We start from the raw sequence: 25,571 nt of genomic DNA, 5'->3' as shown, positions 1-25,571 counted from the left end.
TGGGAAAGTAAATGTAGTGATCTGTTTACTACCATATGTTAAAGTAGTTGCAAGTGCTTGGTATCAACTGGAATTTTGAGACTGGCATTTTATATTTAGTCGTAGGTAGAGCACCATCTAGCGGATAGTAGTAGAACATCTGTGACAGGTAATTTCCAATAGGCAGTGATTGATAATTACTTACTAAAGCATCGCACGTAAACTAAAGATAACATTATTTCCAGTCTTCTGTGGACTGACAGAAAATAACTCCACACCTGTCTGATGTATGCAACATTGTATCCACCAGAAATAACACTGTCATTATAATGAAATCCACTGTATATGGTAATTTTAAAGGAATGCTGTCTCGATGTGAACGAGTTTCTAAGACAATACTGACCGTTTCTGAAACATAATTTCACGAATACTGTTGTTACAAAAGTTGTATTTACTTTATGGTTTACTAATTCAGATGTAATTACTTATACAAACAAAACCATCACTTACGGTTTGTATTATTTTCCAAACACCAAATTTTAGAGCAAAGTTAGACAATTTCCTGTATTTTATTTAGCACTGCGATACTTTATTCACGTTTTTTGTGTTATTATTGTCTGTCATGCAGGTGTCAAAACATTATATTTGACAATGGTACTGACTGGTATAGTTAGCGTCACTGGAAGAAGTCGAGCCTTGTGCGCGTCAGAGAAAGTGAAGTGGAATCTCAGGGTTTGTCGGCTTGTCAAGTGAATGTTGAAGTGAGGGTGTGTTCGCCATTTACCTGGACGGCCATCAGTGCTCTTGTGACTACTTTACTAAACGAGGACACAGATACAACTGTACATTTGTATTTATTGTGTTAACGCTGGCTACTCTTCTGAAGAAAGCAGGGTCCGGATTAAAGGTATGATTGTGAAGGGAGGGAGTCTTAAAAACGGCTTTAGTCGATTCGGGAAAACCTTTCCTATTTCCTGTATGATCATGTTTGGCCTTCAGCTGAAATGGGTAGCTAGCTAAAGTTAACTAGTTAACCACAGACAGAACGTAGTTACTGTGGCAGACCAGTCATTTACAAATTCTTTCGACTTAAGATAATTTAGTACAAGTGGAGGGTCAGTCTCACCATAAGAATTAACATGTCAACTGCTGGCTAACGTTACAGCAAGTGTTGTTACATTGGAACCTCAGCAGCATCGTTTTTATTACCATCACGGACATATTCTTTTAGTTTGTTTGACAACTAGATATGATGATTTGCATTCATTTTCCATATAGTTATGTGGGATGTATTGGCTAGTAAAGTGACTGGAGAGCATATAGTTAGCTATATAGTTAGCATATAGTTAGTAAGCGAAGCAAGCCATTGATCACACATATTTCTAACATAGGCCTAGTTATGCGTGTAGTTAGTTGCACCTCCAACCCAAACCAATTTTTTCTTTGAGTGGTATAGTAATATTATTGCAGCAAATAGAAGTTGAGGTTGACCAAACTGTATGATTTGTTCAGCGAAGATGATCAATACTGAGAATGAGTTAGTTCAGGCACCCAAACAAATCCATTGTCGAGCTTGATAAGATCCAATTATGTTTGTAGACTGTAAATGGCTGTGTTTGCAACATGTCTAACTAAGTGTCTTGCTCAGCTTTGTGGAAAATAAATTGATGCATAAACATGTAGTCAGTTCCTCCTTATCCTTTTCCATGGGCCAGTATTGAAGGAATCCCAGTGTGCTGAATGCCTTTTCGTTTGGGTGTGGTGTGTGCATGAGTATCATTTGATGACAATGTGACATTCCTAAGAATAATGGACTCAACTGTCAAAGCACATGATAGATCTGGAAAGACTTGATGAGTTGTTGGTTGTCCAATTGGTCATCTAATCTTAGAAATAGTTGCTTGGTTAGTTGTGCAGCCACCAAAATCCCATTCGGTGGATTACGATTTTAAATCACAATTACTGTGAATGTGGTGACAACAACAATCTACTTCTCTACGTGTTGTCCCCTCCCAGGATGTGAAGAAGGCTCTGAGTCGGGGCTCCAAGATGAGTGTGACGTCATGGTTCCTGGTCAGCAGCTCAGGTACAAGACATCGGTTGCCACCAGAGATGATCTTTGTAGGCCGGGAGGAGTGCGAGCTCATGTTGCAGGTGTGTAACGACATCTACAGCACCTTATGTTTACACGACATACACCATCAATCTGTCATGTGACCCTTACACAATCAGCTGTCCATTCACCCTCTTGTGAAAGGATGTGGCCTATATTAGGGTCATAACGCAAAGAACGTAAGTTAGGTTAATGTACTAGAAATCTGAGAGGTTTGTATTTGTAAGTGTTTGTGTTACGAGTGTTTTATAAGATTCGTGCCTGCTGGGAGAATTGCCTCTGTCAACTGTTCAATGTCAAAGCAAAATGCAAGTGATGCATTCCACCCTGCTGTTTTTCAACAACAAAAAATCCTGCTTGTAGTTACTGTTTGTAATTCTTTGGGAGTTTCTCTCTGTGTACTTCTGTCTTGCTTTATCTCTTTATTTAAGCCACTGGGATCAAATAATGCTCCCTCAGTCTGTGGTTTGATCAAAATGTCCTTCCCACCACATCTGCTTGCAGAATTGAAAAGCTGCTCTTGTCCACATTCAGGCAACACTTTCAGGCATCATTGGAAATATTGCTTACAGTGCATTCAGAAAGTATTCAGGCCCCTTGACTTTTTCCAAATGTTGTTATGTTACAGCCTTATTTTAAAATGGATTAAATAAAAAAGTATTTACAGTGCTGCTACTCGCTGTTAATCATCTATGCATAGTCACTTTACCCCTTCCTTCATGTACAAATGACCTCGACTAACCTGTACCTCGCACATTGACTCGTTACAAGTACTCCCTGTATATAGCCTCATTGTTATTTTATATATATAATAGTTTAGTTTATTTAGTAAATATTTGCTTAACTGCATTGTTGGTTAAGGGGTAGTAAGCATTACACGGTAAGGTATTCGGCGCATGTGACAAATAAAATATTATTTGATTTCAACAGTGGTTAACATAAGCATTGGGCTTGCATTGGTTAATAGTGATTATTTGCAGGAATGTAAGCAAACTCAAAGGCCTATTCGTTTGGCTATGAGCACATTGTGTATCTACTGTACATGCATGTAGCCTTCATTGCAAATATTTTGTTGCGCTGCTTATGACAGTATCCAGTCTGAGGTTTGTTAGCTCATCAGTATGAGATTCTCAGCTTTGTTCTCTGTATTGTTTTACAGTCGCGCAGTGTGGACAAGCAGCATGCAGTCATCAACTACAACCCAGCCACAGACGAGCACATGGTGAAGGACCTGGGCAGCCTGAACGGGGTGAGTCCATGTCCCCTGCTTACAAGTTGAATAAAGGATCCAGTCAGCCACAGCCCTCCCTGGAGGGTCCAGAGGCCCACTACCAGTCCCCCAGCCCTAGCACAAAAGAGCCCTCTCTCAGTGCCAGAGATGGTTGTTAGAGCAGCAATGAGCACTGCATTTTCTGCTGTCTTGGTCCCTTTCTTCTGGTGTCTCTCTCCCGTCTTCTTCTTCTGGTGTCTCTCTCTCTCTCTCTCTCGTCTTCTTCTGGTGTCTCTCTCTCTCTCTCTCTCGTCTTCTTCTTCTGGTGTCTCTCTCTCTCTCTCTCTTCTTCTTCTTCCGGTGTCTCTCTGTCTCTCTCTCTCTCTCTCGTCTTCTTCTTCTGGTGTCTCTCTCTCTCTCTCTCTCTCTCTTCTTCTTCTGGTGTCTCTCTCTCTCTCTCTCGTCTTCTTCTTCTGGTGTCTCTCTCTCTCTCTCTCTCTCTCTCGTCTTCTTCTTCTGGTGTCTCTCTCTCTCTCTCTCGTCTTCTTCTTCTGGTGTCTCTCTCTCTCTCTCTCTCTCGTCTTCTTCTTCTGGTGTCTCTCTCTCTCTCTCTCTCTCTCTCTCTCTCTCGTCTTCTTCTTCTGGTGTCTCTCTCTCTCTCTCGTCTTCTTCTTCTGGTGTCTCTCTGTCTCTCTCTCTCTCGTCTTCTTCTTCTGGTGTCTCTCTCTCTCTCTCTCTTCTTCTTCTGGTGTCTTCTTCTTCTGGTGTCTCTCTCTCTCTCTCTCTCTCTCTCTCTCTCTCTCTCGTCTTCTTCTTCTCTCTCTCTCTCTCTCTCGGTGTCTCTCTCTCTCTCTCTCTTCTGTCTTCTTCTTCCTCTCTCTCTCTCTCGTGTCTCTCTGTCTCTCTCTCTCTCTCTCTCTCTCTCGTCTTCTTCTTCTGGTGTCTCTCTCTCTCTCTCTCTCTTCTTCTTCTGGTCTTCTCTCTTCTTCTTCTGGTGTCTCTCTCTCTCTCTCTCTCTCTCTCTCTCTCTCGTCTTCTTCTTCTGGTGTCTCTCTCTCTCTCTCTCGTCTTCTTCTTCCGGTGTCTCTCTGTCTCTCTCTCTCTCTTTGTACTATTGCCACTTCATTGCACTGTTATTCCACAGGAATGAGGAGAGGGAAAGACAGCATTTTCCCCTGAAGTGTGTATTGTGGCACCATCTGTTAGAACACCCCCATCTAAACAGACCAGAATATTAGATGTTACTGACATGTATCATGGTGGCTGTTTCTTATTTGTACTTTACTGTACACGCACTGATAGGCTATTTACCCACGTGTCTCCTGACTGCCTTTCTGAGCCCTACTCAGCATAGATGGCCATTACATAACTGCATAATCTCATTAATGCCTTAACGTACAGGTAGGATAGCTTAACTTTCACTGGGAAAACAGCCAACTGCAAAGCATCTTCGCTTTGGCAAACCCCAGAGGCTGTGTGTGGAAGGGAAGGACCTGTTGCCAGTGTGACAACTAACTCATTTATCATCAGTATCTGTTATTATTCCAATGGAATTGAACTAATCAGGATTGTTGTGAAAACAAATAATTCCTGTGTATACATTTTTCTTGATGCTTTCAATGTAAACACACAAAAACAAACTGTTTATTTTCTCCCCAGACTTTTGTGAATGATCTGAGAATCCCAGACGAAACTTACATTACCCTGATGCTCTCTGATGTCATCCGCTTTGGATATGATATCCTTTTGTTTATCTGATTATGATTTTATTTTATTGAATCTTCATTGATTAGGGATTTTCTTGATTGGATCAAACGGATGCATATTTTTTTGTTGTAATTATGTTTTTTTGTGTTTTTCTTTTCTTTTTTTTTTTTACAAACAATTGGATTTCAGAAAGTAATGTCTACACTTTAAAACACACATTTTCTTCTTCCTCTGTGGTTTGTGTACCCAACTCTCCCAGCATGTTCATTCCTTGTGGTTTGAGTCAGGGGTTTTAGATTATGTTCAACTCTGGACTGAACATTTCTTGGACTCGTGAACCTCTGAGCTGAAAAACATGAATAGTTAAATTGAGTTGAAATAACAGGGGGAAAAAGCTGCATGTATTATTTATTATAACACAGTGGCTACTGTCAGAATAAACCTTCTTTAACTCTGCTTCCACATTCTCATGTGTACATCCTGGAGAGGAGTCAACACAAGGTGCCAGAGGAGGCTCTCAAAGTAAGTGAGAACTTCCACACATGTACATATCATCTATGAATATGAGTGATAGTCAGGTAGAGGCTTCTTCATATCCTACTTTCCTCTTGTGTGTTTTAGCATGAGAAGTACACCAGCCAGCTGCAGATGAGTATGAAGGCACTGGAGGCCAGGAAGAAGGAGAAGGAGAGGCAACATGCTAAGGAGAAGACCAGAGACTCATCCTGCTTCAAACAGGAGAAAGCCGAGCATAAAGCTGCCCTCGCAGCAGGTAAAAACCCTGTTTAACTCGCAACTTCAACTCTGCCCCAGTCCACCTCTTGTTGTCCTTTTCTTCTAGAGCCCACAGTATATGTGCTATCCTACATTATAGACTAGGCCTAGGCATTTTCTCTGCAAGGTCGAAAATGATAGCAATTACAATTGATGAACTTAACTGTTTGTCTTGCCACAAACAGTACCAGCAAATACCAGTCTGTTATGCCTTAGGTTGCTGCTTATGTCAGTTTCATTATCTAATTTACGTGAGGAAGAAGCCTTTTATATCTAAAAGTGTTAGAGGATCTGTAGATGCACACAGCTCTCCTTGTTAAGTGAACCCCTAGTATACGATCAAGTTACCTTGTGAGGGGATTGGGTCAAAGGTTCAATCCAGTAGGGTCAGACGAGCAGCATTACTAGTGTGGAACTCCAGTTGGCAGGATGAGTGAAGTGATATTGGCCTGGACTGTTGAGCTGGGACACACACAGCCTTATGTCTGTCTGCCAGTTCCTAAAGCACTGAGGCTTGTTCTCAGCAGGGTAATGCAGGGGTGGACCATCACTAGTGGCTTTAACTACTGACAGTCACAAGGTTATGAAACAACAGACACCAGCAGTGAACACTTCCTTTACATTCAGCCTCTTCCTCTCCCACTCTGCCTGTATGTGATGGGTTAATATAGCTGCTGACTGATTCCTTATTTCCTACTGGAGCAGCTGGACTGGTGAGGTGACCACAGTGACAGTACAGTGGCAGGGTCCGCACCCTGTTGACAGTTCAGACACTGAGGCTGTGAGCAGGATATGTCTGTTTTTCCTGCTGCCTTGCAAGGTGTGGACTGTGGAGCCTGGCCTCTCCTTTTGCTTCCTGTCTGTAAAGCAGTCTGCAGGCTCTGAGTGTACAGTAGGCCTGGGTGTGACTAGTCTACCCTGACAGGACCTAGGGCTATTCACTCTTTCCACCATAGACGTTACAGTAACTGTCCACCGTTTCCAGATTTCTATGAAAGATGAGTCAACATTTTCATGTAGATGGACTTAGAAGCTCAGTTTTGGTGACTTTTTAAAATAATTTTCTACTCCAAAATGAATGAAAATAAAAGTATGCTGACACCATGTAAATTATAATTTCCACATCCAGAAATTAACCCAATAACACATTGTAATTAACAAAAATGTATACATTTTTTTTTTACATATTGGGCCATGTGTATATAGCCAAATCATGGTCCATGTTATCAGGTAGGCTATGCCTTTAGCCCAACTGATGCAGCAAAGTGCAAATAAATAGGCAACACCATGCTTCAGCCTATCTGCATTTACCGTATTTGGCTAATCATTAGCCAGATCCCAAATGTGATCTTTTAATTAGTTATTATCCTATGGATCCCAGAAACCACTTAATGTCACAATTCCCTGGTTGCCACTACTCTTGCGCAACAAAAAATATCTATCTCATCACAAGTTACGCCCCTCCCCCAAAAATATTTTGAGGTAGAGTGGCGTTGTACTTCAAGCTACCCTAGAATTGACCGGTGTCAATTTTGTAAAAGTGGACTGTTCTAGCATCTTCGAAATGCGCCTCAGCAGAAATATTTTTCATGCTCCAAAATGAGTGCAGCAGAAACACTGAATCAGTTATTCCCAGGCCCTAGACCAAGCAGGGAGAGGGGCCTTCTGTTATAAATGGGATCATGTGATACACAATCCTTCTGGGAGGAGAATGAGACTGGATACTCTAATCCTAATCTTCAATAAAGGGAGGAGATACGGTAATGAAAGTAAAATGTGAAGTTTTTCAAATGAAAACACTGGCCTGCAGAGTTTAGTGACCCATCTCTCCAGAGCAGAACATTAAGAAAAACTGCTATAAACCTTCCATCTACAGTACACTGAGTTTATAAAACATTAGGAACACCTGCTCATACACAACACAACTTTTTGGACAAGATGGGTCACATGTATGTCTGATGATAACCAAACACTGCATTCCACAGTAAGAACCTCCATACCAACAGTCAAACATGGCGGTGACGGTTTGGGGATGCTTTGCTGCCTCAGGACCTGGACCATTTGCCTTAATAGAATTAACCATGAATTCTGCTCTGTATTAGAGAATTCTACAGCAGGACTTGAAACAGAAGTTCATGCTTGCAAACCTACAAATGTTGCTTTAGTTAAAGCAGTTCTGCATGCAAGAGTGGGCCAAAATTAATCCACAGCGATGTGAGAGACTGATCAACAACTACAGGAAGCATTTGGTTGCAGTCATTGCAGCTAAAGGTGGCACAACCAGTTATTGAGTGTAAGGGGGCAATTACTTTTTTTCACACAAGGGAACTGGGTGTTGGAAAACATTTTAAATACATACAATGTGTACGATTTTTTTTTTTGTTATTTGTAAACTCAAGTTCCCTTTATCTAATATTAAGTATAACATTCAGTATCAAAAATTGAGAAAATCAGAAAGGAGGGAAATGTTTTTTCACAGCACTGTACAGACATACATAATCATGATTGATCCATCTTGTTTTTATCCATCTGACCAGTAAGGGCATTAGGGCAGATTTCTTGTCACCTTCATGGCTGTGATGACGTTTAACAGCTGTCTGGCCAGCCCGGGATGCTAGCCTATGTGGCATAAATCAGATTATCCACATGCCTGGTGTGTGTGAAAACTAAAGCGCTCCATTGGGGCTCACACACTGGCCTAAATAAACCAAAGCACTACAACTCCAAAGTGATGTTTCCCAGATCACACAATAAGACATCAACAATGAGAGGGAGAAACAGAAAGGCACGTCTAGGGCTGTTGTTGTGACCGTATTACCGTCATACCGGCGGCCACGAATCATGAAGGCAGTCAAATTCCACATGACTGTTTAGTCACGGTAATTAGGCTTCTCCAAGCTCTGATTCTGCTGCTGGTCATTAGTAGCCTGCCTACCAAACTTGCTAACTGCTTGGTACTCAGCACTCTATAGTCCCTCTAATCACTCTGACATCAACCCAAATGTAATCTGAAATCTAATCAAACACTTCATGAGACCCAATGAGCTCATATTGCACAACATTTCTATAGGCTGTGTAATTGTGGGAGAAAACAGCGTGATGGCTGCTAATAAAAAAACAAGGATCTCATCAGCTTTCTATATGCTAGGCCTACTATATTTATTTCTTGACTTTCCTAAAATTAAGCACATTGCTTATATTTACAACAGGAGTATAGCCTACCTGGCTGGCAGGAAAATAAACCACTTGGAAAAGCTTCCTCCACTCACTATTTAAGTGAAATAGTGCCTTTTTTCCCCTAAACCTTTTCTAATCATAGTCGCACAGCTCTTGTAGCCTAGCCCATAGGCCTATATGTTTAATGATTTTTGTATCACAACTAAAGTGGTCAAATAAGTTCTTAATTAAGCACATTAATCCGCTTTACAAGGGGTGTAGAGCCTAACTGGCATAAATAAATAAACAATATGTGAGTTTCAAGTTTGGGGAAGTTCATTTTCATATAATAAAAGCATTACCTGCATAATTGCATTTGTGGTCACTGTTGATAATGGTGTGTTCCGCTAATGGAACATTCCCGCTTATAGCCTACTACCATGTGTGCATTGCTGCGCTTATAGTGTCAAGAAATAGCCTAATAGTTCATCGACATTTCATACTAAGCGTTCTGATCTGTTGGGTCAGCTACACTGCATAATTTCCTTTTTTTTGATGCTAGTGGTTGTATTAATTTTGGATCTATCGCATCCCACAACTGTCCCAGACTATGTTTGGAATATTTATTTCTTGCACAGAATAGAATAGGTCATCTTCTGTACTATGGGGGATAGTAGATTGACATAGGCTAGTGCTTTTGCTGTTCTTTATGCCTACTCATCTTGTTGACTGACAAAAAGTACATGTGGACAATTCTTCCATTATCTTCAATATGCACCTCAGAATTGGATAAGGACATGCGCAGTTGCGTCCCCGATGTGTCGGTCTTCACTTGTAGCCTGTGAGAAAGACGCGATCACGTGACAGAGAGCTGTGTGAGTGAGAGACGCTTTGGATTGCGCAGCACATTTGTGCCGCGAAAGGCATGGCTTTTTTTTAGGGTGCATTACAGCCACCATGAAATTCGAGGCATTATCAAGTGCTTGTCAAATTGTGAATGAGAGACTACTGGAGTGTGCAAAAAAAACTAAGCAGAGCTCATGCCTTTTCAAGCAACTTTTTTTTCTTTCAAATCATTGTTGGTCTCATCATGCAGCATTACAATGTATTAAAAAGCAAAACATATAGCCTAATGTTTGTAGAACAACTAAAGTTACATTAATAATAATAGAGTACCTATTTCTTTGTCAACCGCTCAACACAGAATAGCTAGCTGCATGTGCGCACTCCCTGAAATCGCTTGGAGAAAATATTTATATTTTATTCAGCTTTGTTCAATTATATTCTTCATACTATAAAATAATGCCACGGAATTATAATCAAATCTTGTCTGCTAAATGAACTAGTGTAGCCCACAGCCATTTGGCATAGCCACATCAGGACCTAACATAAGGACAACTCAGAGTATGCTATTCTTTTCTTCAGAAATAGACTACATTTTCTTCATATCATGCTTCTTCAGTTCTGTCTAACATAAATAATGGGATTTATTGTGGAGGTGTATGCTATATTACATGGATTTATTAGACTTTTAATTGGCTTGTAGGCTATTTGAGGAAGCCAGGAGATGCTAAATGTGTTTGTTAAGTAACGTTCAATTACCGTAAGACCGACCGTTATTTGCTTGACAATCACCAGCTGACCAAATTTTGTGACCGCCACAGCCCAAAGGTACCCTACCACACACACTTTTTTTTTGGTGGGGGGAGTGACTTAACATTTTTTGATGAAACATATTTTTGTTGCGCAATAGTAGTGGCAACCAGGGAAGTGTTGTGAGAAATTGTGACATTAAGTGGTTTCTGTGAGAAGTACAGGCAGGGGTGTGTTACCCTAACAGGTAGGCCTACAGTACATTATATTCACTGTTTATGCATGTTTTTTTTGTGGCATAAAATTAATCAATAGGATAATAACTAATTAAAAGATCACATTTGAGATCTGGCTAATGATTATCCAAATACGGTAAATGCAGAAAGGCAACACCATGCTTCAGCCTATTTATTTGCACTTTGCTGCATCATTTGGTCTAAAGGCATAGCCTACCTGATTAGATGGACCATGCATAGGTTATTTACTTGGCCCAATGTGTTAAAATAATTAAACTTATATCATTTTACCATCATTTTACCGTTGTGTTATTGGGCTCATTTACCGTTGTGTTATTGGGCTCATTTACCGTTGTGTTATTGGGCTCATTTACCGTTGTGTTATTGGGCTCATTTACCGTTGTGTTATTGGGCTCATTTACCGTTGTGTTATTGGGCTCATTTACCGTTGTGTTATTGGGCTCATTTACCATTGTGTTATTGGGCTCATTTACCGTTGTGTTATTGGGCTCATTTACCGTTGTGTTATTGGGCTCATTTACCGTTGTGTTATTGGGCTCATTTACCGTTGTGTTTTTGGGTTCATTTACCGTTGTGTTATTGGGCTCATTTACCGTTGTGTTATTGGGCTCATTTACCGTTGTGTTATTGGGCTCATTTACCGTTGTGTTATTGGGCTCATTTACCGTTGTGTTATTGGGCTCATTTACCGTTGTGTTATTGGGCTCATTTACCGTTGTGTTATTGGGCTCATTTACCGTTGTGTTATTGGGCTCATTTACCGTTGTGTTATTGGGCTCATTTACCGTTGTGTTATTGGTGTTATTGGGCTCATTTACTCATTTACCATTGTGTTATTGGGCTCATTTACCATTGTGTTATTGGGCTCATTTACCGTTGTGTTATTGGGCTCATTTACCATTGTGTTGTTGTTTATTGGGCTCATTTACCGTTGTGTTATTGGGCTAATTTACCGTTGTTTTATTGGGCTCATTTACCATTGTGTTGTGTTTATTGGGCTCATTTACCGTTGTGTTATTGGGTTCATTTACCGTTGTTTTATTGGGCTCATTTACCGTTGTTTTATTGGGCTCATTTACCGTTGTGTTATTGGGTTTTACATTTATTGGGCTCATTGTTTTATTGGGCTCATTTACCGTTGTGTTATTGGGCTCATTTACCGTTGTGTTATTGGGTTTTATTTTATTGGGCTCATTTACCGTTGTGTTATTGGGCTCATTTACCGTTGTTTTATTGGGCTCATTTACCGTTGTTTTATTGGGCTCATTTACCGTTATGTTATTGAGCTCATTTACCGTTGTTTTATTGGGCTCATTTGGCGCTATACTAATTCTGTTCTCTGATTTCTTTCACTCTCTGTCCGTGTGTGTGCTTTTGTTAGTGGCCAGCGAGACTCCAGTGTCCAGACCCACTCCTCTGTATGGGCAGCCGTTGTGGTGGGGGGAGGATGATGCTGAACACAGTGGAGGACAGCGGCCAGACGAGGACCCTGCAGGTCTGAAACAAACATCACTCTACTATTACTCTATCAATGAATTTGTTGATCAGGATATGTGAGTGTGTCACTTTGAAAGAAGATTGTTATTTCAGTTTTCTTATTAGCTGTGCTGGCTCATAAAGGTTACTACTCTTGTATTTGATTAGAGTGGCAGACATAACACTTTGTTATGGCACCACATCAGTGTTGGATGCAGTATACTAAGAGATGAATGGTGTTTAGCTCTGGCAAGCTCTGTAGTGCCCACTGGGGACAGGGAGTGGTCAGTGTCCCACTGAGCCAAGCCAGTCCTGGACCATGTCAGGCCAGCAGCCAGCACCTCGTGATGGATTACCCTTTAAGCCCAGGGGTAGAGGAGGGGGGGTGACTGTCAGCCTCATGCTGCCCAGCCTGGCTGGAACAGATTACCTCTCAGCCGTTCTCCTTTGGGACTCCAAGCTCCCACAGTGACATTTTTACATGTCCAGCTGGCCTGGCACCCACTGATTGGCTGATGTATCTGTTTGTTTGCTCAGTCTAGCTGCTGGAGCAATGTTGTTATTTGTGGCTTCAGTTTAAGAGTGAATACTTGGCAGAGACAGAGTTTTAAAATTCTGTTTTCCTTGAATGGTGTAGTATGCCACAGTTGTTAGTACTCCCCTGTAATATTTCATTAGAGTTGTGTCTGTGATTCCTTCCCTTACCCACCTCACATACTGCATGTCCTTTGTGCCTGCAATTTACAGTATTAATCTATATAGACCTACTGTCTTCCCACTGTGTCTGCCCTAACAGAGAATACTAAAGAGGGCTCCAGACATGAGATCGGCGGCTCCCTGTCAGACAGCCAGGCCAAGACAATCTACTCACACCACAGGGAGCCAAGCTACTTTGAGATACCCACCAAGGAGTTCCAGCAGCAGGAGCTCCATGAGGTTCCCACTAAGGACACTGACCCCCCTTCTGTCCCTGTTCTCCCTCCAGTCCCCACCTCCACACCCCCTGTGGTGCAGAGCCACGCCTCCTTCACCATTGAGTTTGATGAATGCACACCAAGCAAGATCAAGATCAAGGACCATGTGACAAAGTTTTCCTTCCGCCAGCAACGCAAGCTCCCGGGTAAGGAGGCGGTGACAGCGCCCACTGAGGTGATATCAGCGGAGTGCAAGGTGGCTGATTGGCTGGTCCAAAGCGATGTGAGCATGATGAGGAGGAGGTCTCGGACAGAGGACATGTTCAGCTCAAAGAGTGGCCTGCCCTTCTGCAACGAGGCTTCCACAGGTGAACTCTGACCATTTATTCACTGACTCCACGGTTACTATCCTCTGTTGCTGTCAGAGCTAACGTGTTTATCTTTTTATCATCAGGCCACCACGATGAGGATGGGACTCGGAGTGACTCTGAGGATCCTGTTGTAAACGGGAAACGGGCTATACAATTAAAGCCACCGATGGGCCCTCACAAATCTCTACCACCCCAGCTGACCCTCCCTAGACCCTTCACCAACCCTGACTCAGCGGATCCTCAGTCTCACTCCCCTCCTCCAAGCCAGGACAAAACAGACCCCCAGCAGGGCTTCGTCATTGAGTTCTTTGACGACAATCCACGCAAGAAGCGCTCACAGTCCTTCACCAACAACACTGGCCAGCTCGACAGCCCGGCCCTCAGGAACAAGCCGGAGAAAAGGTGCGACCCCAGCACCCCCACCCAGCAGTACACCATTCCCTTGAAGGGCCCGGGTTCTGGAGGCCCCCAGAGGGCCGGCTCCCTGAGGAGGGAGAAGATGGAGGATCGGATCAGTAACGACATCTCCTCCTGCTCCATCCCTCCCAGGCTGTTTAGAAGTGTGGGACGCAGGTCCAAACTGGCCCAGGACTTCACGGCTGAGTTCCTGAGGGAGTCCAGACAGGAGTCTAGGCCGAGCATGAACACAACCTGGGAGAAGAATACGTCTCCTCTGTCTCCTACTACCAGCCCCCCACCAACAGTAGAGGCAATAGCACCCCACTCCCACCCCCACCAGACCACACCAAGCCCCCCTCAGCCATACCTGACTCAGACTTCATCCTGTACCCACCAGTCTGTGCCCCTGAAAGCCCCTCTAATGCCCATGGCCCCACGCAGCCTGGAGGCCCCACGCAGCCTGGAGGCCCCACGCAGCCTGGAGGCCCCACGCAGCCTGGAGGCCCCACGCAGCCTGGAGGCCCCACGCAGCCTGGAGGCCCCACGCAGCCTGGAGGCCCCACGCAGCCTGGAGGCCCCACGCAGCCTGGAGGCCCCACGCAGCCTGGAGGCCCCACGCAGCCTGGAGGCCACAAGCCCCAAAGGCCTGGGGAACGAGGAGGATGATACCTTGAGTGAAGCAGGCACCTACACCATTGAGACAGAGGTCCAGGATAAAGAGGTGGAGGAGGCACGCAGCAAGATAGAACAGGCATGTCTCTTTGCCTTACTCTCTGTAGTCGTCTGTCGTTCTCTGTATTAGTCTTATCTCTCTAAGTTTGTTTAATATCACACCTTGTCATGTCATATGCTTCACCATGAGATAACCTGCCTTGACAAGTATGTGACTATGATGCTATCTATCACAAGCCAACGCGAGTGTCACATAGGAGAGCCAGTGGATGTGGCAGCCTCCAGCCCTGCAGAGACAGCGTTCACACACTCACATCATGCTTTGTTCCTGACAGGTGTTTGGTGTTGTTGAGGGGCTAGAGCAGCCCGGCCAGACTGCAGCAGCAGCATGTAAGCCTGTTGAGTTTCAGGACAGGGAGGAGCGTAGGGAGAGTAGCTTGGTGGATCTGATGCCAGCTCCAGGGCAGGGACAGAATCTGGTGCAGGTAAACCCCCCAGCCGGGCTCAGTGTGGTGGCACATTCCTACAGCTAATCAGTCAACAATCAGTCTGCTGGTTCAATAAGCTATCAGTCTTGGAAACACAATTCTACTTGTTCTGATCTCATGATTCTATATGGTTCACCTCATATCCCTCTTAGATCTTTTGTTGTCTCTGTTGGTTTCTGGGGGTGTTGGTGTGTCTTTACTTCCGACTGGGTTTGGGTGTGTCCAACGGGTTTTCACTGGTGGTGTTCTTGGTTTCTACCTGAGGAGTGGAATGGATTGGATTTTTGCTGTCATAAAATGTCATTTTCAGATATAAAAAATATCCCAACATCCTAAACTGTGAATGTGTTTCTTCGCCTAATCGGTTTGTCAACCAAATAACATTTCTTGAATGTGATTGTGTTATTTTTTTCCTTCTATTTTAAGCCTGATTTCTATTTATTGACTGCTGTCAAGACGTGTGAATAACTAGTGTGATCCTCCCTGCAGGTACCTGGTGGCTCTAAGTGGGTGTCTTGCTGGGCCAGCCTGGCAGACAGCTACACACACTCTGGCCCTGCCTCAGGCCTCTTCGAAATCCCCTCACAGATGGACCTGTCAGGAGGAGGTATGGGAATTTGAAATGATAATGAGATATAGTCCTGATTATCAACTTGATTAAAAATGTATCTTCCTGTTTCCATTCAGTTGGTGGGAGGACCGTCCATCAGGCAACGCTCAGTCGGAACATCAATAGTGTGGAATCGGAAGGCCCGAGTTCCAAAACACAGAGTATTCCTTCTCAGGCACCATCCATGGAAAATAATGAGACTCCAACTCCCAGCATTCTTATCCATCAGGACACTTACTCTACCTATGATATCAAAGAGAGGAGCTTCAGAGTCCTTGGACCACAGGAGGACCTCCACAACCTGTCTGTACAGGACGACCTTGACCAAGACAGCCTGAGTGATGCCAGTAAGTCAGACGACGGCTCCATCGTGGAGCAGAGGAAGATGCCCACACCAGAGAGGACAGACAAGAGTACATCTCAGAGCAGTGAAAAGGAGAGGCCCACACTCCCAGCCAAGTCTACATCATTCTACATTGGCTCTAAGGAGAGTGTTTCTAAACAGAAGCGGGGATCCAGACCCAATACACCCAGGATTGAGAGAAAACCACCACCACATCCCAACACACCACAGTTCTCCACAGCCACCCTGACCAAACAACAGGGTGGACAAGAATTTCAGAAGACAGTCAAGCTCAACTCATCAGCTCCCAAGCTTGACTACCAGGGCAGAGTCAGCCCTGAGCCCAACGAGGTGTCAGTGTCTCTGGTCAGGCAGGAGAGTTTCATTAAGGACCAGCCAAGTGATGCTGCGGTCACCAGACTCCCACACATCTCCAGCCAGCCTTCTCTGAATGACCCTGACCCTGCTGAGGCGTTCCAGGGTGTTTGCAGCCAGGACACCCACTCCTACCTCAATGGGCCCGAGGATGCTCTGGCTGCCCTGCTCCAGGCCCAGCCGCCTGATGTTGTTCCTCGCCCCATAGATTACTCTCTGTCTGGGGAGTCTGACATGGACTCAGCGAGCACTGCCAGCCTGCGCAACAACCAGACTGCCCCCAAGACTGGATCCAAGAAGCCTTTGTTCACTAGTGGCCTTCAGAGGGAGAGGTCCTCTGCCAGCTCCTTCACCCAGGAGCCCAGTCGCCAGCAGTCAGCCTTCAATCGCCTGTCCGAGAAGCGGCGGTCCCAGAGAGTGGACAGCAGCAGGAAGCCTGAACAAGACAGGAGGCTGGGAATGAGATGCTGTGTTGTAAAACATGGCACCATGGACCTGAGTGACGACCCCCAGAGCTTCAGCTTACCCTACTGGCCTGAAACCATCTCCTCAGACCAGGAAGTCCCCCGGCCCGCTGCATGCAAGAAGTACACCGTCCCCCTGCAGAAGGAGGATCCCACTAAGTCCTCCAAAGTGGCACAGGCCCTAAGCCGCTCCAACAGCATGTCTGCCCCACGGCCCACAAGAGCTTCAATGCTTCGCCGGGCTCGCCTGGGCGAGGCATCCGACAACGAGGTTACAGAGACAGACAGAATCTCCCAGAACTCCCAGGAAGTCAGTGGGACCTCCAAGGCCTCCCAGGACAGTAAGAAGCAGCTCTCCAGGCTGGACATGCTGGCTCTGCCCCGGAAGAGGACTAGCTCCTTCACCACTCCCAGTGATACAGAGTCCTCAGCACCCAGGACAGGCTTCTCCAACCGCAGCACAGAGTCCAACAGCGGCTCTGGCCTTAAAGCCTCTGTGGCCGGGCCCAGCACTAAGCCTGCGCTAGGCAGGGCCTCTGGAGCTTCAGGCAAGCTCATCACCCGCGTCCGCTCCAGCAGTGCCAAATACACCAGCAGCACAGCCAGTGAGTAACAAACACGCATATCAGTCTCCCCTTTGCCTTTAAAATGTAATTTTATGTAGTACTGTCTTAGTAATCATTTATTACAGGTGTAAGAACCTGAAAGGTGAAACTGTCTAAATATGTCTCAGCCATTCCTGAAATATTACAGAAATGTAATGAACCATGAAAATGACTTCTTCTGGATTGGAGGCATCACAATTTAGGTCTGCGTAAAGGTGTCACGTCCTATCAATTATCTAGATGAATTGGTTCTGAGTGAGTTTGAGATAATTAGTTCAACTAACAAGTTATGAAGGTGCAAGCCTTGGTTTTATTCTTCTGGAGATTTGGCTTTAAGGGCCTCCACTAACTTCACTAATGTTGTATTGCTATTTGCAATTGATTTCAATCATTTCTACTAGAATACCTGTGGTGAAGGTGGATACCATCTGCACAATGTTCTCATAATCATTATGTAATCTTCAATCATGATAACAGAACTGTCTAGAACAATGTTATGAGAATATTGTGGGTCAGATGTGTAATTCCGTGCTCTACCCTTTGAGCGATAATCTGTGGTTTAACTACACTTCACTTTCTACATTGTGTCAATATGACTATGGTCTTCAACAACATGACTTTGTGACAGTAGCCATTACTGTTGGGTTGAGTGCTCATTTCTGGTTGTGAATGTTTTTGAATCAAAGAAAATCCTAATCAATAGTTTATACAGCAAGACTTAAATCTTGCATCAGTACATTTACCATCTGAATGAGCACAAAACTACAAAAATCTTCTATATGGGTCTATAGGGTATATTTGGGTGTTTTGGGATGTGTAGGGTTTATAGTGTTTTAATGGTGTCCTTTCATGGTGTCTCTGTTTTTACCTTCTCCTCATCGTCCTAACTTTCTAAAACACCCTTCAAACCAATTCATGGCTGAAAGGCTCTAGACGACGACAGAAAGGCTCTGACTACACCTCCACCTCCGAGGAGGAAATTGACTCTAACCAGAGCACCCTTAAACACAAACGCTCACACACCCCCTCAGCTTCCCGCTCCCAGCCTCTCATCCCCCCACGCCCCAAACCCCGCTCACAAGACTCGGACCAGGAGAGTCACGAGGGAGACGCCTACCAGAACTGGTCCTCTCACAGTGCTGAGATAGCAAGGTGAATTGAGATGGCAAGGACACAGCATAAGCCAGTTAATGCTATTGCTGGGTGCTTTAATTATCTGCACAGTAATTGAAGTGGTTATTGAGTTCACAACAGTAGTGAGATCATTTGAAACTTCTTGAATTTTTCACTCTTGGTAGATTGCCTGAGGTATCCATCCCTATGTTGGTCTGTTCTCCCCTTCTAGACTGAGTCAGGACCTGGCTAAAGATCTATCCGTCCTGGCCAGGGAGATCCATGGTGTGACTGGTGATGCTGATCCTCAGAGCTCTTCTGCAGTGGAGGCCAATACACCTGTCTCTACCATCACCGCCAGGGAGGTGGTATGTTAACCACACTGCCCAGTCACACTGATATTTTATTTAGCACACAATGCAGTATATCCTCACCTGTGTTCACTGAATCCTGTTATAATGGCTGGAGAAGACATACACAACATATCAACCAAGAGTTTTCATTATCTCCATGCTGTCGTGTCTTTGGTTATGCCGGATTAAGTGATATGACATGCTATTCTATAAAATAATTTCTCCGTAATCAATATTACCTGATTGAGCTAATCATGTAAATGTAATTAACTAGAAAGTCGGGGCACCACAAAATAATATTTATAGAGCTGTTATATTCCGAATAAACTCTTAGACCTAGTAATATTTTACATCAATAGCAGTCAATATTAATCGTCACCTTAATTCAGTCTCATCTGAAAGTTGTAAATTCTTGGTTATCTGCACGAATCCTGGCTAACAAGTTGAATCAGCAATACAAAATTGGGTTTAATTATTTATTTACTAAATACCTAACTAATCCACAGAATTACACATACACATAATTAATCATAACTTGATTACAAATTACGTCATAAAGGAAAACGTCCCTAGTGGGAGGAACAGATATGACAGCTTGTTACACAAAAGAAAAGGGGCTGGGTTTGAGTGAAAGAGCGGGAAGACTGAGGAACAAAGGGCGAAGCTGTGCTATCGTAAATACAGTATCTTATGCATTCTAAATTACCACCCATTTGGAAAAGGAAAATGCAATAAATATTTACTCTGAGCTGCGCTTCAGTAGGTTGGTGGTAGATGGAAGGCCGTGTTGCCAAACCGAGTCCTTTGAAGAATGTCTCTGGTGGTCAATTGGATACGTTGTAGTAACGTTGTTGTGTGACAGACTGAATACTCTCTGTTCCTTCCAAACCTTCGTTTGCAGCTGCTGTTGCTAACTCAACGGCTAGGAGGTATCACTTCTGTAGTGAATAAGAGTTCAAAGTTCATACCATTCGTAACCAAAGCTCACACTGATGTTGGCTTCGTTCTGTAGTTATTATCTGAACCATTCTGACATCGGACCGTCGTCCTCACATCCTCGGAACTGGAGGATACATTGTCGTCAAGGCTTTATATAGGAAGGGAGAGAGGGGCGTGTTTGAAAAGTTTTATAGTCCATGTCCCTTCACAGGGGCGGGCCACTGATTGAGCATAGCCCTAACCTTATGAAAACCCAAATCTCACAGTTTAGAAGCTAAAATCACATTTCATCCCATCACGTTTAATTTCATATTCAAATATTTAAATTGAACAACAATTCCATGTGAATCCGATAACTGATGTGTAGACTTTCCACTGTAGAGTTTGTCATCTTATCATTGATGAGAATGTCTCAGATGACAACCGAACTGACATCATATTCATTAAGTACCACCACATATGTTAAATTGGTCAGGTTTACCAGAATATAGTTAATTTCCCCCCACCTTCTGATGTTCCCAGAATCTCTGTTAACCAAAGGGGTTTGCAAATGTAACATCAGTAGGGTAGAGAGAGGAAAAAGGGGGGAAGAGGTATTTATGACTGTCATAAACCTACCCCCAGGCCAACGTCATGACAATGCTGTCAGACAGCACAGCCATCTCCTCAGGCTGCCCAGCCTTCTCAGTTGCAGATTTATCAATGAGTTGCTCTCACATCTGTGGCCAATGCAAAACATTAATTTGACTGTCATTTAATAGGGTTTTATCCATCAATTCATCTTGATTGTTGTTTCTTCCTTGTTTCCATATCAGCTACCTTATGATTGGCACATATGATAACCATCCTTAACTGTTGAGACTGTCTGACTCCTCTTGTATTGCAGTTGGTCCATCCCATCCCAGAGGCTGCTGGTGTGAACTACCTTAGAGTTCCTCCTGGATCCGCTGCAGCCAGGGACCCCGACCAAACCATTATGAATGACCAGGAATACAACTCTAAGCACAGAGGATGGAACCAGGAAGTGGTTAGACCATACTATCATTTATCATACCACTTCAAGCCATTTTGAGAATGTTGAACATTATACATAGATTCTGTTCAGCCTTGTTTTTGTGAAATTGAGAGTTGACTGATTGTTTTTGTCTCTCCGATCTCTCTCCAGGTTGTTGTGGATGATCTGATGTTGAATCCAGTGTCCCAGATCTCTCTGGCTATTCGAGAAAACACAGAGCAGCTAGCTGAGAAAATAAAGTATGAATTTATACAAAGACATGAAGTATGTTCAAAAGTTCACAATACCTTTTCTGTCCATTCCCCTCACATCTCATACCAGAACCAGATGATAAGTTTTATTAGTCCTCTGATATGTGGTAATCTCGTTAGCTCTGCGTGACTTTCTGAGTGAGCTCAGCCACTTAGCATGGCTAATGGACTCAGACTGAGTGAACTGTGCTGTGTTGGGCAGATAGCCTATCCTTAGGTCCTTAAATATTCAGTATAGGAATTCCTCATTTGATATGTGGTTGCTCTGTCTGTACTCTAGAGTGTGTTTTTGTGCTTGCAGGGTACTATTCCACAACAAAACTGACGTTTGGGGGGAGATTGAATCAAAGCTCAATACTGAAAATGACATCCCTGTCCTGAAAGGCTCAAACAAGGTTGGTATTTCCTCAAGTTTCTCCAGTTAGTTTATAGTTATTTGTGATGATTTGCTGTATAATGCTTATTTTCATCAGCAGTGTGTAACATGCCTATTTGTATTTCAGGAAATCACAGCTATTCTGAAAGAGCTCAGAAGAGTTCAGAGACAACTTGAAGGTAAGTGCACATTCATCACAAAAATCGAGTAAAACCTCCATGTAAACAAGCATCACTTAAAATGTTTTTTTGCTTTTTGTTAAATAATTTTTTCCCCCTCAGCATTTTAGTTGTGTTGATTTATGCCTGATTTTTCTGTCCCCTCCACAGTCATCAACACTATCATTGAGCCCAGTGGAAATCTTGAGCCAGCCAAAGCCTCCACTCCTAGTGCCGCCTCCACTCCTAGTGCCCCCTCCTCAGCCGGTTTGAAGCCATCCAGGGCCCCTTCGAGATACTGGAGAACCTCGGGTTCCCAGCAGGGTGGGGTTCCCTCTTCCAGCTCCAGGCCCAGTGAGAGTGTCAGGAGATCAGTTGTGGCCTCTGAGGCAGAGAGCTACGTGGTCTGAGGTTTTGGAACACAGTGCCTCCCCTTCACTGCTACATCACAATTCCAGGTGTTGAGAGAGTGGATTAGAGGGGGAAATAGGCACTGCTAGAGAGAACTGTGGCCCCACCGCACAAAGACACTACTGTACTGTGTGTGCACTACTAGACAACTGCAATGCGCATTGAACTGCCATGGTGTGAGAAAGGGGTTGTACGAGACACAAAGCCATGCAGTGGTTAGTTCAGTCGAGGGAAAATCACTTTAAAGGCCCATTGCAACTGTTTTTATATCAATAAAAAAACAATTCTGGATAACATATATAAGGACCTTACTGTAATAGATATATATTCAAATTGACAAAAATAACTTTTTACACAAACTATTTCTCAAGCAAGAATTTTGCTAGGACTGTCTGAGTGGAGATGAAAAACTGAAAACTAGCTGTTCTTGGCAGAGGTTTGGAACTCTTTGTTATTGTTATTGGTCTATTAACCAATTTACCGCATGGTGATGTCACCATGGAAAGCCGAAATGTCCGCCCATGCAAACCTGCTGATTAGAAGGACCTGTCTAGATTGTATTTTCAACCAGCAACTCCAGGATCAGTGTTAGTTTCATCAGCTGTTGAACAATATGATACAAAACACATAAACAGAATTTTGACCACACTGGGCCTTTAAGACAAGGTCATTATTCTGCCATATACCCTTGTTGATCTCACGCTCAGAAAACTTAAGCATACTTGCATTTGATTGATTGATTTCTATAATTTTATTAATTGGGGAAATGTTGCCGCAATCAGCTAGAGCACAGTATATTTAAAAACAGCTTGAGTATATTTTATTTAAGGAAGTATATATTACTAAAGTAATTAACTAATACAATTAAAGCATATTTTGACTTTGCTTGATTAAATGTATAAGTAAAGAATTTATATTCTCCAGGATTCCTTGATGGTTTATTCAAGACTTCATCACTGCTTTCTTTGAATACTCACTTTCGTTTGACTACTTTCTCCCTCTATGGACCAGACCTATTGAAGAATGGCTATTTAATTTTATTGAAGAAAGTATTTAATTGTAATGATTTATATATTATTAAAGAGTTTATAAATTTGCACTTGGACACTTGCTTTTGCGCAAATAGAATGTTATTTTCCTGGTCTCTTAAATGACATTGAGGCATTTTTTAAATGAAATGTAAGAATGGCTCTAGGAGTCATTGCTTTACAAGGTATCTCATGTTGCCAGTAGAAACTTTTGTGTATGTATTCTCTAGAGTCAAAGGTAGACATCAGGTCTGCTTCCTCATGCACTATCTGACACTATAGATTTCCTTGTTCTCAGAACTGAAAGTCTGTGTGGAATGTATGTATGTATGGTTGGGTGGGCAGGGCTGGGGGGCTTAGTGCTGGGGTAGAACGTTTGTTTTAATCACCTAGCAACAGCCAACTGCTGTATCTGCGTAGCTCAGCCCAGAGATTTTAGGCTTTGAAACAGAATAAAACAAAGGACTCATTCAGGGCTTCTACCAGCTAGCGCCATTTGGAAAGTGTGTTTGTATTGCTGATAGGTTTGATTGTCATAACTGGTCAGTTGATTGCACAGCTTTCAATAATGTGGTCAGACATACAGTGAGCTCTAAAAGTATTGGGACAGTGACACATTTGTTGTTTTGGCTCTGTACTCCACAGCACTTTGGTTTTGACATGATATAATGACTATGAGGTTAAAGTGCACACAACTTTAATTTGAGGGTATTTTCATCCATATCGAGTGAGCCATTTAGAAATTACAGCACTTTGGTTTTGACATGATATAATGACTATAGAGTGAACCATTTAGAAATTACAGCACTTTGTACATAGTCCCCCATTTTAGGGGACCAAAAGTGTTGAGACAAATTCACTTGTGTATTAAAGTTGTCAAGTTTAGTGTTTGGTCCCGTATTCATCGCATGCAATGACAATGATTATATCAAGCTTGTGAATCTACAATGTTGTTGGATGCATTTGCTGCTTGTTTTGGTTGTGTTTCAGATTATTTTGTGCCCAATATAATGAATTGTCATTTTGGAGGTACTTTAAGAACATAATGTTTCCAAACACTTCTACATTAAATGTGGATGATACCATGATTACTGCTAATCCTGAATGAATTGTGAATAATGATGAGTGGGAAAGTTACAGATGCACAAATCATACCCCCCCCCCACCAAAATGCTAACCTCCCCTGATATTGTAATGGTGAGAGGTTTGTGTGTCTTGGGGTATGATATTATCATGGTAGCATCCACATTTTAATGTAGAAGTGTTTAGAAATATTATATTGTTATTTACAATAAAAGTGACTATATAAAATTACACCGTACATTATTTATCATTCATTTCTTTTGGGCACAAAATAATCTGAAACGTATCCAAAATAAACAGCAAATGGTTTTGGTCCCCTAAAATGGGAGGACTATGTACAAAAAGTGTTGTAATTTCTAAATGGTTCACCTGATATGAACAAAAATACATTCAACTTAAAGTAGTCAGTCTGCACTTTAACCTCATAGTCATTGTATCATTTCAAATCCAAAGTGCTGGAATACAGAGCCCAAACAACAACAACAAAAAGTGTCACTGTCCCAATACTATTGAAGCTCGCTGTATCTCAGGGCAGTGTACTTTCTGTCCCCTTCTTGATTCCACAGTTATACATTAAATCAAAATGTCATGCTATATGTACATATCTAAGACTTGATGATCTAGAGATGACCACACCATCTTGTATTTTGCACTAGTGTAGTACAATTGGGACCCTTTAATATTATGCTGAGAAGCTACACATTAAGCCACCTTTTTTTTTACTAAGGGGGATGCTCTCATTCTGTTAGATTGTATAAATGATATCCTGTCCGGAAGGAAAGGAGACTGAAAATGCAATAAAATAAAGGGACTACAGTCCACAAGTGCTTGTCCTTTTCCCAACAGTTTGTGTAGCTGTATATGAAATTGTAAAAGGAATTTCCCTCAGTGCCACAAAGCCTTTTGGGATATATGGTTTCATACCACAAAGTACAGTTCTTGTTTACACCCATGGGCTCAGTTAAATCTGTCTCTGAGGTTTTGATTGCTATGACACAAAGTGCTGCTGTTATTCTGCTTTGTGGGCGTTTTATTATATTTATCCATCAAAAGCTCCAGTTAAACACTTTAATTGAGAAATATCTTGATGTCATATGTGAGTCAAATGTTGTATACCTAGCTCATATCCCTTTAAAGTCATCAGTCACCATGGTTTGTTTTTTGGGTTGGTTGGCTCTTGCACCCTAAAAGTAATGTTAAGTTCCACATCCTTCAGCATCTGTTATGTTTTCCAGAATGAATTTATTGGAAAGGTTATACATTTTGTGCAAAGTTTAGAGAATGTGATAACATGTTGTAATAAAGACATTTGTAATCAATTTTGTTGTACTGTCATCT

At 42.8% G+C, this 25,571-nt stretch overlaps 1 protein-coding gene across 2 annotated transcripts; it reads left to right on the top strand.

Annotated features, from left to right (window-relative positions):
* Window positions 1-645: 645 nt before the first annotated feature.
* LOC118362432 (centrosomal protein of 170 kDa protein B-like) lies at window positions 646-25,552 on the top strand. 2 transcript variants are annotated; one of them, XM_052486174.1, is made up of 19 exons: window positions 646-886; window positions 1,996-2,133; window positions 3,252-3,341; window positions 4,962-5,042; window positions 5,475-5,531; window positions 5,631-5,781; window positions 12,171-12,284; window positions 13,062-13,547; window positions 13,634-14,700; window positions 14,957-15,106; window positions 15,599-15,716; window positions 15,797-17,506; window positions 18,538-18,658; window positions 18,852-18,987; window positions 20,798-20,938; window positions 21,077-21,165; window positions 21,479-21,572; window positions 21,681-21,732; window positions 21,883-25,552. In XM_052486174.1, the coding sequence occupies exons 2-19, from the start codon at window positions 2,029-2,031 to the stop codon at window positions 22,119-22,121; spliced, it is 5,001 nt and encodes a 1,666-aa protein (XP_052342134.1). In that variant the 5' UTR covers window positions 646-886; window positions 1,996-2,028; the 3' UTR covers window positions 22,122-25,552. The 2 variants fall into 2 exon arrangements, with proteins under 2 accessions (XP_052342134.1, XP_052342133.1); XM_052486173.1 differs by having other exon boundaries at window positions 18,433-18,658.
* Window positions 25,553-25,571: the final 19 nt, after the last annotated feature.

The sequence above is a fragment of the Oncorhynchus keta genome, chromosome 29 (assembly GCF_023373465.1).
Source record: "Oncorhynchus keta strain PuntledgeMale-10-30-2019 chromosome 29, Oket_V2, whole genome shotgun sequence".
NCBI classification, from domain to species: domain Eukaryota; kingdom Metazoa; phylum Chordata; class Actinopteri; order Salmoniformes; family Salmonidae; genus Oncorhynchus; species Oncorhynchus keta.
This window is presented reverse-complemented; position numbering and strand designations above follow the sequence as displayed.

What these genes read in the sequence shown, in the direction of transcription:
- LOC118362432 (XM_052486173.1), top strand. Translation starts at nt 2,029, where the DNA reads ATGAGTGTGACGTCATGGTTCCTGGTCAGCAGCTCAGGTACAAGACAT. An exon ending in TGCCAGAGGAGGCTCTCAAA is followed by an intron (nt 5,532 to 5,630) that starts GTAAGTGAGAAC and finishes TGTGTGTTTTAG; the next exon opens with CATGAGAAGTACACCAGCCA. An exon ending in AGGGACAGAATCTGGTGCAG is followed by an intron (nt 15,107 to 15,598) that starts GTAAACCCCCCA and finishes TCCTCCCTGCAG; the next exon opens with GTACCTGGTGGCTCTAAGTG.